General features: G+C 40.4%; 1 protein-coding gene across 2 annotated transcripts in view; it reads left to right on the top strand.

Annotated features, from left to right (window-relative positions):
* gdap2 (ganglioside induced differentiation associated protein 2) overlaps window positions 1-14,900 on the top strand; it is a 35,067-nt gene extending 20,167 nt beyond the window's left edge. For both annotated transcript variants that reach the window (XM_028023327.1, XM_028023328.1), the window contains 4 exons: window positions 95-234; window positions 5,843-5,897; window positions 7,149-7,292; window positions 12,291-14,900. In XM_028023327.1, coding sequence (XP_027879128.1) covers window positions 95-234; window positions 5,843-5,897; window positions 7,149-7,292; window positions 12,291-12,332 — 381 coding nt within the window. In that variant the 3' untranslated portion in view covers window positions 12,333-14,900. The remainder of the gene's footprint in view (window positions 1-94; window positions 235-5,842; window positions 5,898-7,148; window positions 7,293-12,290) is intronic.
* Window positions 14,901-15,580: the final 680 nt, after the last annotated feature.

Raw genomic sequence — 15,580 nt, forward strand, 5'->3', positions numbered from 1 at the left:
CTAAGCATTTTTGGGTCAGACTGGCCCAAACGTCTCTTCACTTCATGTTTTACAGAGCAGGGCTTTAAAAAATCCGTTTGTGTTTCCCGTTCAGGCCTTGCTGTACTTCATCCATGTGATGGATCACATCACAGTGAAGGAGTATGTGATCGTTTACTTCCACACGCTGACCGGAGAGCACAACCATCTGGACTCGGACTTCCTCAAAAACCTCTACGACGTCGTCGACATCAAGTCAGTCTGAACTTTTACTCTCCTGAGTCAAACTGAACTCAAGAGTTTCGATTCTTATTTTTTCTTGAGTCCTTGCTGGATCTGATCCGTCAACAGTTAGTAATGGCGTGATTATTCGTGGCTTTATAAACTAACTAGCTTCCAATCGAAGATGCTGGAGTTAAAACTGATCAATGAGTTTCTAGAGGTACATTTTTTGGCAGCAGTGCTACATTTTAAAGCACACAAACCTCATTAAGCTGAAAATAGTAGATGATTAAAACCACCAACAGACTTCAAAGACGTGGTAGCTGAGCCAGGCTGAGTTATGGAGACTGTAGCCAACTAGCTAACAGCTGTAATAAAAGAGATGCAGACTTTCCTTTAAGGGGTGTCTCACATAGAGCCAACAGTGCGTTTAACAGACTGAAATTTAAAGAGGAGTGGCAAAAACAAATGAGCTGGATTAGAGCTGCTTGCCAGAAACCGATGAAATGCTACTTTGAAACGCCGTCTCTGAAAATGTAACGGTTAGCATGTCATGACAGTCATGTATGACTAGAGCTGGACAATAAATCAATAACTATATATGTCACCATACACATGTAGTCAGTATCAATAGATAGAATATTCACTCAACTCCAATCCAGAACCGCGCTGCATTCTGGGAGACGTAGGCTGAGGAATAAGAAAGGTTTTAACGACATCAACTCACTCACTCCAACTCACTCACTCACTCTTTGGTTGCCTAGCAACAACCTGTTGAGTAACTGGCACGGCAGCCGTTTCAGGTTTCGCCGCCGTGCCTCGTAACTGCTGAAAAATAATTATCAATATTGATACGGAACCTTTAAATCGTGATGTGTTCGTCAGCCATATTGTGATATGTTTACAGACTGTTGCTGTCTTCAGTCAGAGGCTTTTTCTGATTTTTTGCAAAACTGACTGCTACTGGAGGTCCTTCCTGCCCACACTGTCACCATCCACAGGATCTGTAAATGAGTTGTGACAAAATGTGATTTTCCTTCGTTAAACTGAACTGATTTGATTAGTGTTGAACTGTTTCGTTTGAGAAGAACGACTTACTCTAAATTAAATGCACTTTTTGTTTTAAGACACCAAGCACAGCAAATGTTTCTCTTGGCTTTAATGATTTCTAGTTTTTTTTTTCTCTCTCTTACTTTCTGTCTTCATACTGAAGATCAGCTAAAAACAGTCAGAAAGTCTTAAATTATTCAGACTCTCCGAACGTGATTTGTTCTTTTTTTTCTGACATGTTGGGTTACAGACGTCTGAAATTCTGACTGACGGTGAGTTTTTGTTATTCTCACTGCTGCTCAGAGTTCATCACATGTGATTGACTTCTGTTTATCCACGTTTTTTTTTTTTTTTCAGCATTGGCCACTGTGCGCTTCCTTTTAATCTCAGTCACTCTGGCTTTTCAAGTTGTCTGTCAGAGTCTTTCTACTTCCTGATCTGGATTTGAGCCTCAGGATTTGGATGCTGTATTTTTTTTTTAAAGATATCGGTTCTGTTTAGCTGAATACTTCCAGCAATAATTGTGCTTGTCCCTTTGTTTAGTCCACATAATTAAAATGGTCTGTTTTATTCTTTAACTAAAATTAGGCTTATATTTACTCAAGATTTACCAGCGAAGTACCATTACTTTGGGTGGGGTCTTTTCTCTTTCTTCCTTTTCTAACACAAACTACCTTCACAGAAGTAAAATATGTACTCATATCCACACACAAACAAACTTCCTGCCATGATAACTTCAAGACGGCAACCTGTGGGAATCTCCATGCAGCCATTACACCTTCAGACACAACATGTTGCTGTCCTCTCAGCTTTCTATAAATGTTCGTTCGTTTGGTTTCACCAAATCTTTCTCATTCATTTTCTATCTGGCAACTTTTTTCCACTAGTTTCACTTGACGCTGCGCAACAAATTCACACGACGGACGACAGTTTTGTTTTTGTTTTGCCTTTTTTGTTTTATGCGAGCGGTCCATTCACACGGTGGAGAATTACGATGGCGGACGGGCCGGGTGCAGCTTTTGAGGCAGCCGTCACAGAGCACGAATGAAAACTCCTCCGTCCCACTTCCCCTTTCGGTGGAACGGGGAAAGCCCAGGCAGTCATTCACAATAACGACGAGAGTCGTCACGCCCTTTGCTGGTTCATCACGGACCTTGTTGAATGCAGGTGGAATGCAAATTATGAATATCTCCTGACATTTCTTTGCAACTTGTATTTATACATCCTACATGGCCGCACATAAGCTTCAGGTAGAGCTTATTTTGCTGTTTGAAAGTTTTTTTGAATGACAGAATGTAACATTTAGCTAGGAAAGCTACTTTCTTTTGGAGGTATTTTCATGATTCCCAGTTACCTAGCAGGCAGCAGACACATTTTAGCTTAACGTGACTTAAAGTAACTTATGTAACTTTGACATATTTGCTAAAACTCACTATGTCATGACAGGATAGTATGAGTGAAATCCCCTCACCTGAAAGGACGTGAACCTCTGACAAAGTGTCTGGGTTTATCATTACGAATGCGCTGCGGTCTTGGAGATTTGGCAAAAACTAATAGTGGAAAAGAGTTAAAAATAGTCAGTGGGGAAGCTGAAATGATGACACGCTTTATACAAAACATTTAGAATAGAGCCAAAACTCAAACAGAGTCTGGAAAAATATAAAAGATGGATAAATGCCTGTGGCCGACATCATAAGCAGTTGAATGCCACAGTGATCGACGGTATAACGACAACATGTTCGTCTGTATGGAGGGTTTTGTCAGCGTTACATAATACACTTTGTGGTTAAATCAGAAATTAAGGCATCGAGCCGGATCCAAAGCAATAAACGTGTGCTGTGGCTACAAATGGGTGCAGTGTCTTTGTAAAGCAGCAACTTCAGGCATGTGGCGCAAATATCCATGCACAGCCTGACATATGTGATCAAAACCGTCCAGATTTGCTCTTTTACGTACATAAAGTAACATTCACCTGCTTTTTACAAGCACACATCTACGCAGAGGAGGAGGCTTGGATACAGTGACAGAAAACATAGCTGGTCAAATATTTGGAAGATTAAAAATAATAATGAAATGGATGGCAAATATTGTCCAGCAATGCCAATTTTTGAGTAGCAGGACAACCTAATATTTCCAGCCAAAATCTTGTTATGGCGCAACACCGTTATGTCTGGATGCTCTGGGTCTAAAGGCCGGAAAATGAGCTGCAGATTATTGCCGCATGTTCCACAAATTTACGGCCTCACATGAAACGCGTTTTATTTTTGGCAAAACCAAATCAGTGCTCTTTATATGGAGTCTTTCAAGATCAGGCTCCTGGGCTTTAATGTCAATTTCTCCATGGTTTCCTGCAAAATAACTTTACGGACCCGATGCGTGGCTCATTCGGTTTCTCCCCCCTCCCATCTCCTTTGCCTTGTTGTTGACTGATGAGGCAAAAACGCCTCACCAAACAACAACGTGAGCTTCACTACCTTCACCGTACAACTTTGTTTTTCTGTCAGAGGTTTGCTCTACCCGGGTAGCGCTTCCGCATGGGTGGCGCGATCTTGCCTTGGCGCCATTTCAATTCTGTTAGCAGTTTTCTTTGGACCATAGAACAAGCGATTACATTCACTTTGTTCAGTGAGAACTGATGTGTAATGGGCAGAGCAGAAAAAGGTTTTGAGTCCTGGACTCCCGGTCACACAGGGAGAGTCCCTGTCCAGTCAATGACTTTCACACTGAGTGGTAGAGATCAGTGTGTGCCAGGGAATACACCCTCCTACATACCTGAGGGCTCGTTCCACCAGAGGGATTGTATTCCTCTTGGGTATTTCTTTGCTACTTCTACTTGGGCATCCCCACATACATCTGTAAGGCTCTACTGTCTGTCCCCGACTCATTCCCGTTGGTTCACTAAGAAGTTATTGTGGGGTCTTATCTCCGTTGCAGTCCTTGTGGTGATCGTGTGGTTTCGACTTTTCATCCCTCAGTCAACCCTCATGTTATCAGTTTGGTTCAAGAAATCTGGGAGTGGGCTGTTTCTCCTGTAGAGAGGGTTGAAAGAGATCGTGAGGTTAGCAGGTTAACCTGGTTCTCTGAAAACTGAATGAGATATCCTACGGCACTGACCTGCTTGTATTTGTCATGTAGACTAAGTAGGTAGAACTGGTGGTAGTTGAGTCTCCTTGATCGGTCACACCAGAAGTTATCTCCAATAGTAAGATATAAATTGGGGTTATTCTGGTTTATATAAATTCATCCATCATTTTACTTCCACTTTACAGTTACACAACAACTTTACCTTTGTGCATCACATGAAACGCTGCAAAATATGTTCAAGTTTGAGGTTTAATGTGACGCTTGAAAAGATCTTGAAGTATTTTTGCCAGGCATAGTAAGTGCAGATGTTTAATTGTTCAATTTTGCCCAATTTCAGTGAACACAAAGAGATAAACAATAAACACAGATGAACATTCAGCAGCTGAGCTCTGGGCACTGTCAGGTGTCAGATGTTGATTGTTAAACTTCTGGCATATCAGCGATTTCAAAGCCCCAGTTGTTGAGAGGAAGTCAAGAATGGTGCCTGTGTGTTGGTTTAATCTTAAAACGAAAACATGATTTTTTTCTCCCAACACCGAGGTAGCTACCACCTTAGCATCGGTTTGTGACCTCAGCGGTGCGTCTCTGCTGTTTGCAGACTCGGATACTGCAGAGAGTTATGCTTATCTCTGAAGGAAGATTAGAGCTCAGGGTCAACCTCCTGATTCCAGCGAATGGCTCAAGATGTCATGAAATGATGAATCAAGGCCAGCTAGGCGGAACAAAGGAATTCACCAAAGAGCTGTCTTGTGAGTCACGTTAATGAGAAAGATGTATGAGATTTTGGCTGATTGTCATTATGTTTGAGGGTTTTTACCAACTTTTCAGCAATTCAGCCTCAACGGCGGCCATGTTTGTTCTGTATCTGTTCTTATTGCTGCATTTGTCGATGACTGATCACTTTCTCTGACTCTTTCCCCTCCCTAAGTGCCCATGGTTACAAAAACATCGGCTGAGCTCACACGGCTGATTCCTGTTCTGGCCCGATATGTGGACACTTTTTGACTAAACATGTGTCTCTAATTGCTGGGAGAATTGGGAAGTCGCTTTAATTTTAAAATGACATAACTTGGTATTCGGACCTTGGCCAGAGGCTGTTATGTGGCGAAGCCTATTTTATATCCGTCTTTACTCATTTGTCACGCTTTTTTAACGAGCTATTGTACATTTTCAGTGAGTAACACAGACACTGTGGTCTCTGTGGGAAGGCTGCCGTTTTTCTACGACTGTGTGGTAATTGTTTCATCGCTGATGGACAGGTTGGAGCTGACTGTTGGGAAAATTTGTGGTTTTTGGACCTCGAACCCACACTTTTAGAAGTGCAGCTACAGTGACTTCACTTTGCACATGTTGTTTTCTTAATATATTAGTCATTATCTCATCCTTTCCACAGTCTCCAAGTTCACACTGATTCCTTTTCTCTTTTTTTTTCTTTAAAAGCGAGATACGTTATGCTGAATGAGACGGATTCTGTCTCATCTCTGCTGTTTTTTTTGCTGTGTTGCAGGTACAAAAAGAATCTGAGGGCCTTTTATTTTGTACATCCAACGTTTCGCTCAAAGGTAGGAGTCGTCGCCTTCATGGCACTTTTTCTTTAGCAGTTTGAACTTTCTGCAAAGCTTTCTAATTTGTCGATGCCTTACGGTGGAGGTGGTGTTGATTTGGAGGAAAGAATCTACAACGGTGTGATTTAAAAAAAACAACAACAAAAAGACAGATCATCTGTTACATTCATTAGTGCCAGGTTAAGATAGTTTTAAAGGTATGCAGGTTTTCTCTTTTAATAAACACTTAAATCACAACTACTAGAGCAACATTTTTAGTGACTGAAACACTGTTGTGTTTCTGCCCTGATGCTCAGACATGATGCCACTCGTAGCCTAGCAACGGTAGTTTTACTAAAAGAGACGGATGACACTTATTTAGTTTCTGCACAGTAACATCTTTTACTTTGCAGTGAAAAATATTTCCTATTTGTCATATTATTATAATTCTTGTATTATTTCAACCTTATTCTTGTAATACTATGATTTTATTCTCAAAATATTGACCTTATTCTGATGTTACTTCAACTTTATCCTCGTATTAGGACTTTATTTTTGTACAAGTTTATTCTTGTAAATATATAACTTTATTCTCATACTTTTATTTCATTTGATTTTTTTTTGTATGACCCTAATACGATGTCGTAATTTGGTCCAAGTCTGAGAAACAAACTTGAATCGTATAACATCTGCTTAAAAAAGTCTTCAAAGATTCTGCGCATTCAGAAGTTTTTCAGTTTAAGCTCAAGCGTAAAACAAAACTAAGTTTATTTAATTAATCAACACAATGGCAACAGCTAAATTTCACCTGTAATCCTGATATTGAGGAGCTGATATCGACCTTTATTAACTTAAATCATCTCTAAGTTGTGAGTAATGTCGTTCTTGAACAAAGTTTCACCTTTTTGCCAAATGTAGTTTTATTAGACAATCTGCACTACTTCCATTGCAATTAGATGCTTACCGCAGTCAACACACAAAATTTTATACTTCTAAATATTTGCCTTTTTGGCAAGAAACGTTCCAGTTTGAGTGGGTTCTGGTTTATGTTCGCTTCTTCATTGTTTAGAAGAACCGCAGTGCTTTTGCAGACGGCTAGGCTTTTGTTAGGATCATTAAAGGGTCATTAGATTTAATCGACTTCTGCTGTTTTCTTTAGAAAGCTGTATTTACTTTATCTTCTGTTATGGCGGGCTAACAATCTCAGTAGCTCCACAGAAACACGAATCCGTGACGCTGTTGTTGTCGTTGTGTCCACACACCGCGCAGGTCTCCACTTGGTTCTTCACCACCTTCAGCGTGTCGGGCCTGAAGGAGAAGGTCCGTTACCTGGACAACCTGCCGCAGCTCTTCACCTGCATCAAACCCGAGCAGATTGACATTCCTCCGTTCGTCCTGGAGTACGACGCACGAGTAAGAACGCGCGCCAAGACCGCTTCACACGGAGAAATGTGAATGTGGTCTTTATAAACTGTGTTAGAGGAAAACTCTATGGGTAATATTTTAAATATTAGTGCAGTCGTGTGAAAATCTATCTGCAACCTGTTTTTAATTTTTTCCCCAACACTTAAAACTGCAGTATGTAGATAATGTCAAAAAATGTTCTTGCATCTCTGTCAGTATGGTATTTTTGTAAAAAAAAAAAAAAAAAAAAAAGAGCTCCTCCATCATCTCCCACTAACAAGAAACAACCAATAAGAGCCAGGAGGCGGGTCTTAGCGCTGTCAATCACCCTTTTACTTCCTGCTCTCTGCTACACTGCTGCTAGCCTGTCTTGTTGTGAATGCTAAGGCTAGCTAGCATGACCACAGATAATGGCGGAAAAAACTGTTTTAAGTTGTTTCTCCGCCATTAGCACATTTAGCAGCTTACATTAGCTTGATTGACAGCACTAAGACCCGCCTCCTGGCTCTGATTGGTTGTTTTTGGTGCATTTCCTCAGACGGCAGTAGTATCCATCAGGAAGGAGGTGGAGGAGATTGATCTTTTCACAGATTATCTGTCTTATATCTTATTGTGATGAAATGGTGACAGTTTTAATAAATATGTTAAAAGAAACAACTTTTACTTTAAATAAAAGTTATATAGTTATATACTGTAGCTTTAAATAATTTTCAGATTAAATAAAAGTTTCATGTCAGACTGGCATTATTCAGTTAAATATTTTCAAAATGATGTTGTAATTATTATTATTTATTAAGGGGCAAAAAGCTATTCAAATCAACCTGGACCTCTGTGAAAAAATAAATACTTTGACTAGGACACAGTTTATTTTCCTATCCATTCAGAGGTGGACTACCTGATGTGCTTCAGATCATTGTCCTAATCCATAACCCAAATTAAGAAACAATGTTTTCATTATTTATAGCTGGTTGCTCCCCATCCATCATACTGCCACCACCGTGCTTGACTGTAGGCCTTCTGTTCTTTCCTGAAATGCTTGGTGGGTGATGACTGTTTGTACAAAGGGCCAGGTTGGTTTGGATAGAGTTCTCACCAATAAAAGTACATTTTGTGTTTGATTTAGCTCAATGACCTGAAATATTTAAACATGCTCAGAAATGTGGAAATCTGTACATTTACCAGCTCTTGTTGGTGTCTTACATCACCTTCAAAGCTTCTTTCTTTTCCTCCTCTCCGTTCTGTCCACATTCCTTCGGCTTGAAAATACAAACCACATTTTTTTTTTTTTTTTTTTTTCCTAAATGACCGATGATGGTAGTCAGAACTGGATCTGGTGATCGTCTGAACTGTTCAGAGGCTGCAAACTGAAACGCTTCGCATTCTAACCTGAAGTGATGAGACTGCTGCCCTGCTATCCTCCTCTCTGGTTATGAATTTACACAAACTGTAAACCCTGACACAGCCACGCTGGGTGAGTCGGGTTCAGTCAGAGAAATGTGTAGTTGGAGCCCAGTTCTTACGTTGGAACAGGTTCACTTCCTTGGTTTTCCAAATGGAACGAGGCAAGGGAAGTCCACAATTTATAGTACGTTCTAATTTAATAACATTAAAACAAGCCTGTGCTTTGAGTCACTCAGGGCGAACATCCGCTCTCCATTTACTGTAATTTAATGCAACCCTAATTCGACACTGATTTTTCTGCGGGGTCTCCAAGGCCGAGCTCTGTAATGTGTTTACACCCATGTGCGTTTAATTCCAGGCACTTCTGAGCGCCGCGCTTTCATCTCAGTTTGATATTCCTCCGAGATGACGGGGGAGGGAATCAGCGATTGATTGGAGTAACACGTGCTTGCTTTTCTAAAAATGTCACCTATTAATCAGCTTGCCTCTACATCCAATTAGGATGACAAAGTCCAGAGCGTTCTGCGTCGGTTCCCGAACCGCATCAAATCAAGTCCTTAAACAGGAATCCGCTGGATATCTGAGTTTGATGTAGACAAAGTAATTTCTTGTTATTTTTGACCAAAAAGGAAAAAGAAATTGTGTGTTTATGTTCCTTTGTGTTTATCCTTCATTGAGATGTTGTGATGTCTGCTGACGTGACATCTGATCCAGTTTAGCAAAAAAAAAAAAAAAAAAGCTTCCTCTACTACTCGCGTCTTATTTCTTCATTAAAAACATTTTGATTGTGCGACAAAAAATATATTCTTTAAATGTCTAGAACAATTATAACAAGTCTTATAAGGAGGATTTAATATCAGAACGTATAAAAGAGTCAACATGCTCAGTTTCAGAGTCTTACAAATAGGAGCGCATCATGTGTAAAAAAAAAAAAAAAAAAGCTAACGTGCAGTCATGAACCAATCCTGCCCTTCACCATCGTCCTTCAATCTGAGCACAGACTCGGCTTTGAAGAGAACCAGAACACATCTGTAGGTAAACAAGACATTTTTTCAGAGTTTTAAGCCAGAGTAGATGGATCTTGAGCTCCTTTATCCCCTGCGAATGTCTAAAACAAACACAAGCAGCCGTACAACCGCAATCTGAGTTCAGCCGTCACTCCAGCGGGGGAGTGGATAGTGGATCCTGCAGTGGGAAGTTGATCCAGATGCTGTGAGCAGTGCGAGTTCATGATTTTAGAGGGTCAACACATGTTGAATTGTAAGCAGCACCGAAACTAGGCCGCATTTTGACATCCAGAGCTCAAAGGAGAACTGAAAAGTGTGCTTGAGCTAACATCAGTTGAAAGAAAATCATAAAATATGCTTGTTGTAAAACAGTATCCCTCAAAAAACAAAAACAAAATATTCATACAGTTATTTTTTAACACTCGATATTGCCAAAACTAAAAAGTCTTCCTGATCATCCAGGATCACTTGATTCTGGACATCCAGCCGTCGGTTCAGATCCATACTGGTCTGGTTGTGTATCATTTGCGCCCAGGAAGTCTTCCAGCATTTCTTCATATATGAAACAGATTCCACCTTCCATGCCCACTGATAAACCTCCGGACAGAAGCATGTTTTTGGTTTTTCATCAATGTTTAATGCTTGGCCGAGGCACAGTGAACGTCATGAACCCAGGCAGAGGACGGTAACTCCGCCCCCCAAAATCACGCCGCTTAGACATTTACTGATAAAAACTAGCTATTTATTATTTTCTCCTTTAATCTCAGCTGATATTTCACCAGTCACGCCTCAATCCAGAGTGAAAGGATTACAAGTAATTCTGTTAACCCCTGGTCGCTGTTGTTTTCCTGGAAAGCAACCTGAGAAGCTGGAACCATTTAGAAAATAGCTTAAAGTCACTGAAGATCCTCTATTAGTGATACAAAGGCTTGGGACAGTGTTTCATAAAAACAAAAAACATTTTTTTTAAAAGAAACCCAACCCCAACACTTTGATCATCATTGTTGCAAAGAAATAAAAGAAAAGCTAAGGATGATCTTAGCTTGTTTTTTTTTTTAGCTTGTGCGCTACGGCCCTGCGTTTGGTGTCAGAGCTCAGAGCTCCTCCTGCGGCTCCACAGCTCAGATGTCCTGCTGCACAGATTTGTGACACTTATCTTAATATTAATAATTACAATGGCGTTTAGTTGCACAACTTTACGGACTCGTTCATTCGTGACTGTTTTCACGTTTATTGCGCTGTTCATAATAGTCTCGATGTTTGCAGTTTTCAGGAGCGCAACGTGAAGCTCGACATATATTAACTTGACATTAACAAAGACACAGCGGGACAGATCATCCGGGAAGTGATGGACAGGTAGAGCCTGACGTAAACGACCTGGATGTCGTTTACAACGTCTGGGGTTTATGTCTGCTTATTTCCGAGCCCAAAAACTGCAACCCGCGACTCATTAAATCTGCAAGCAACTTTAGAAACGAAACAAGCCCCAAGCCGCTCATAATAATCGGACTTGGCGACCAAAACCCAAAATAGTTCCTGTTTTTCCAGGAACAAAATGCACATCTCTCTCTTCCCTCCGTTGTTTCTGTTTCTGTCGCTGCTGATACTGTCACATAGAGACGGCGATCACTCCCCAAGACGCATAGAGGAAATAGAAATAAATTACAAAAGAAAATAGTAACGCAAAGTGATTTCGATAAGTAACTGTAGCCCGACTACTGAATTTGAAATAGCAACGCGTCAGATTACTCCTTACTGAAAAAAGTGGTCCGACGTCAGTAACGCGTTAGTGACATCACTGCCCAGTGGTCACTTTAGAACCTGCTCAGGTTGTCTAGCAATCTCCTTTGTCTCTCCACACTTAGCAGGAAGCATCTAATTGGGTTGTCCTCGATAGTGAATTGTGAAATTGATCAACAGACCTTCCCACCTGGGTTGTGTACCTCTGAAGTTCCTCCAAAGCTACCGTGAACCTTTCAGCTGCTTCTCTTATCAATGCTCTTTTTGCCTCCCTGTTGGTTTAGAGTCTTCGAGGGCCAGAGTTATCCAACCTTTAGATGTTTCTTGTCCTACGCACTTTGGTTGAATGGTGAAACTGCCTCAGTAGATTGCAGTCAAGCTCTGCAGAGCTCTGCTAACAAGCTAATATTGTAGCCAGGTGTGCTGAAGCAGAGAAACACCGGAAGGTCGGCCCTAGAGGACTGGAGTTTGAGACCCCTGATTTAGATAGACGGCCATGTCTTGGTAGGTTTGTAGCTGTGCCGTACTGGTGGCCCGCTGTCACGCCCTAATGGGCCAGGACTACTTGCATGATTACAGGAATTCATGTCTGCAGAAATATTTTTCAGTTTCTTGGGGTGAGTTGTAGAATTTGTGTTTGTACGCTGCACCCCACGCTGACTAACTGCATCTTAACACCTAAAATAAAATTATTATTTATGGCGGGCTTTCCTCGGCCTGAAAGAAATGTTTTATGTCTCCTAAAGCAACTCAAGTTTGTTTTCTTTAATCATGAGAAACTGTGCGCTAAGGAAATGGCAGAACAGCTCTTGCTTCTCATGCTAACCGTGCACTGAGTCTGTCTTCTCTCCTCTCTCAGGTAAACGGACCGAACCATCCCAACGAGGCTTCTGGTCTGTGACAGGACGCCGGCTGGACCTCTTTGCTAGGCGGGCGCCGTGAATTCAGCCCCTCTAAGAGAAGCGATTAATGGACGTCAAACTGCCTGAGCGGTCTGAACTCGAACTCCGTCAGGTTGTGAACCGCGGTGGGGAAAATCTACCTGTTGACGTTTCCCACCAAAATCGTATGAAGAGAGTCGTCTCAGGTCAGCAGTAGCGACCGTTTGTCGGTCCGGGATAGTTCCTGGATTATTCCTCGCATAAATCTTTTTATATATATATATATATATATATATATATATATATATGTATTTTCTCCAAAGCAAATAAAGAGTCAAGTCACAAAACCTTTGACTTCACGTAAAATCACACACCTTATCCAGCTAGTAGCTGAATGTAGCGGCTGCAAGTTTTACACAAGAGGAGCTTAAATCTGGGGGGCAGAAAGCAACATAAAGTTAAGAGTAGTGCAAACCAATGAATACGAGGATAAAGAGGACGTTTGCTGCCCTTATTGCAGACGTTAACATGCATATTTTCATGGTAGACGTAAGTCCAAAAGAAAATTAACTTTTTTTTTTTTTTTACTTCGTTCCCATTCATACATCATGTTTTTTAATTCATTTAACATCCTGGTCACTAATCAGAGCTGATCAATGGAAAATAAGCTAAATCTCTAGCTGAAGTAATTGATGCAAAGCTAAAACAGGATGTTATCAGGAGTGATATTTGCAGAAAAGAAACTTATCAAGAATAAACAGTTTCCTTGAGGGAACACTGAGACTGATTATGTCCTGAATTGTAAATCCTGTTTATATCTTACAAACTGAATCAGGTTTGTAAAAGAAGTCCCATAAAACTACCTATTTATTTAACACGTGATTTTTCCTTTTTTTTTTTTTTTCTTTTCCAAATAAGTGATTTTATTTGTAGAAATTCAACTTTGTCTCTTGATGTACCCACCAACCATAAGAAAGGTTCAGTTCACTATTGTTTTCTTGTGTGTAAAACTAACTTCGGGCAATAATTTCTCCGGTTTTCTCAGTTTTCGTCCTCCACTGATAAAACCATTTGGGTTCCATGTTTTCTGTTCGTTCGGTTAAGAAACCTTTGTAGATTTTCAGACACGAGGCTTTGTGACTGCATCGTCAGTAATAGTTTTCTAACACTGCAAAAACACAAAATCCTGCCAAGTATTTTTGGTCTAGTTTCTATTTGGTCAACATCTTAGGACACTTGAAATGTAACAAAATTAACATTTAAGTAACTTTTCAGCAAGATACAGGAGCTTGTTTTACGTCAGTAATTCCTTGACCTGGATGAAGAAGTGCTAGTCCCACTGGCAGATCTTATACTTATAACAAGACATTTTCCATGTTTTAAGTAGAAGAAAAGTGGAGCTACTGTAGTTCTTCTTATCAATATTAAGGAATTACTGACTTAAATAACTCCTATATCTTGCTGAAAACTTACCTGTAAGGTAGTTTTGTCTTATTTCAGGTCTACTAAGATATTAGCACTAAGATATTAGCACTAGACCAAAATGACTCGGTAAGATTTAGTTTCTTCAGTGTCCCTGTGTTTGCAGCAAACCGAGTAAATCAGAGCTGTGAAAGCCAACAGCTAGTAAAAAAATCACAACCTGTTTTAGCTCCTTTCATTCAGCTAAAAGTGAAAATGTTTGTCTTTATGGAACATACCGCTGGAGCTTTTACAAGAAGCCATTAAGTTTGTTGCCGCTTTAACGGCCAACTCTGCTCCGCGTTGCTGCGAGGAATTGGAAAAGCGGAGGAGCTGCGCTGCCTTCTGATGCTGTTGTGCAAATGAAAACTTGTTACAGAATACAAACGTCCTCCATCCCGTTGGCGGATGAATCTCAGCTCATCAAACGGATTGATATCGGCTACAACGTCAACACAAGATTGAGAACGATTACTGATGATCACTTCCCAGAGCCTCTGTTTAAAGTAAAAATCTAAACTCTCCCTTTATTATTGTGGAGTTTTTTTTAGGGTCCCTGCTTCGGTGTGAATATTTATCGCCGTCTGTTGGACTAGCAGCTGATTTCTCCCTGCCGAGTTCGCCATCCAGGTGTTTCCATTTTGTTTCAACTCCGTTGGAAAGGCTCAAGCCTCTCAGGGTGATTCTCCTTCCTGTCAAAGTCCTCATTTCAGAACAGATGAAACTCGGCAAGCGATTCAGCATAGGAAACGACGCTCGCCTGCTCATTTACGAACCGAAGATTTACAACAAAAACGTAGCCTTCTAGCTGAAGTATTTGTGCGTATGGAAGGAAAAATAAACCGTGACTATGCTGAGGTCAATGAGAAGAAGTGCAGGTGTTGGAGGAAGATCCGCTTTACAATCACTCGTTTCACAAACTGTCGGCAGAACCGGGATTTTCTCACACGATGTTTAGCTGAGGCCATTTTTGACTTTACGGAAATGTGATCTTTTTGTTTTCAGAAATATATCTGTCATTTTATCGTTGTTGATTCAGACTGTCCAAAGCTTTCAGGGTCTGAAGGAAGTCTCTTCTTTTCTGTTTGGATCTTGTTTTTCTTCTGATTAAAAATTCTTGACTTTCATCAAAGCGTGTGGTCTCTTCTATCGTGATAATTGGAGGCAAAACACAGAGCCAATGGTAACTTAAAAAATAATACGATTTTTGAGATGCTGATGTTTGTTTTCTTCTTTTTGTTTTCTGTAAAACAAAAATAACCTGATTCTTGGCTTAACTTTAAATATTTGATTTTTAAATGCGCTGTGACAAACATTGGGGACCCAAAAACAATGCATGTTTCTGTCTTTAGAGTGAAAGCACTGCATTCAAGTCAAACAGTGAGCTTCCACTGTTTCCTATTTGGCCGATGCATTTCAAAAAGTGAAGTACTCCATCATTAGTAAAGCACTCTGGTGATGTGAACTATGTACAGTATGCTATGTGGTAATTTGACCAATTACAGAACATCATTTTTCATTTTCATTTTCTGGAACACTCTAGAAACCGCTGGGTAAAAACTGGCACCAGTTTTAACGCTTAAAAGTGACAACTGTGTACTAATGCTAAAGCTGGCATGTAGTGGGTTTGAAAAGAATAATTCATATTAAATATTTAACAAAGCTGTTGACATCTATCTAGGTAACCAGGATTTATACTGACTTTATAACACTATAAAACTCAGCCCGTCTAACAGAGTAGTTTTGATGGAAATGCTAACGACTCTGCAGCTAGCACTAGCTTGCAGGAATGAAGCTAAAGCCGCTG

This window comes from Xiphophorus couchianus, chromosome 7, assembly GCF_001444195.1.
Source record: "Xiphophorus couchianus chromosome 7, X_couchianus-1.0, whole genome shotgun sequence".
NCBI classification, from domain to species: domain Eukaryota; kingdom Metazoa; phylum Chordata; class Actinopteri; order Cyprinodontiformes; family Poeciliidae; genus Xiphophorus; species Xiphophorus couchianus.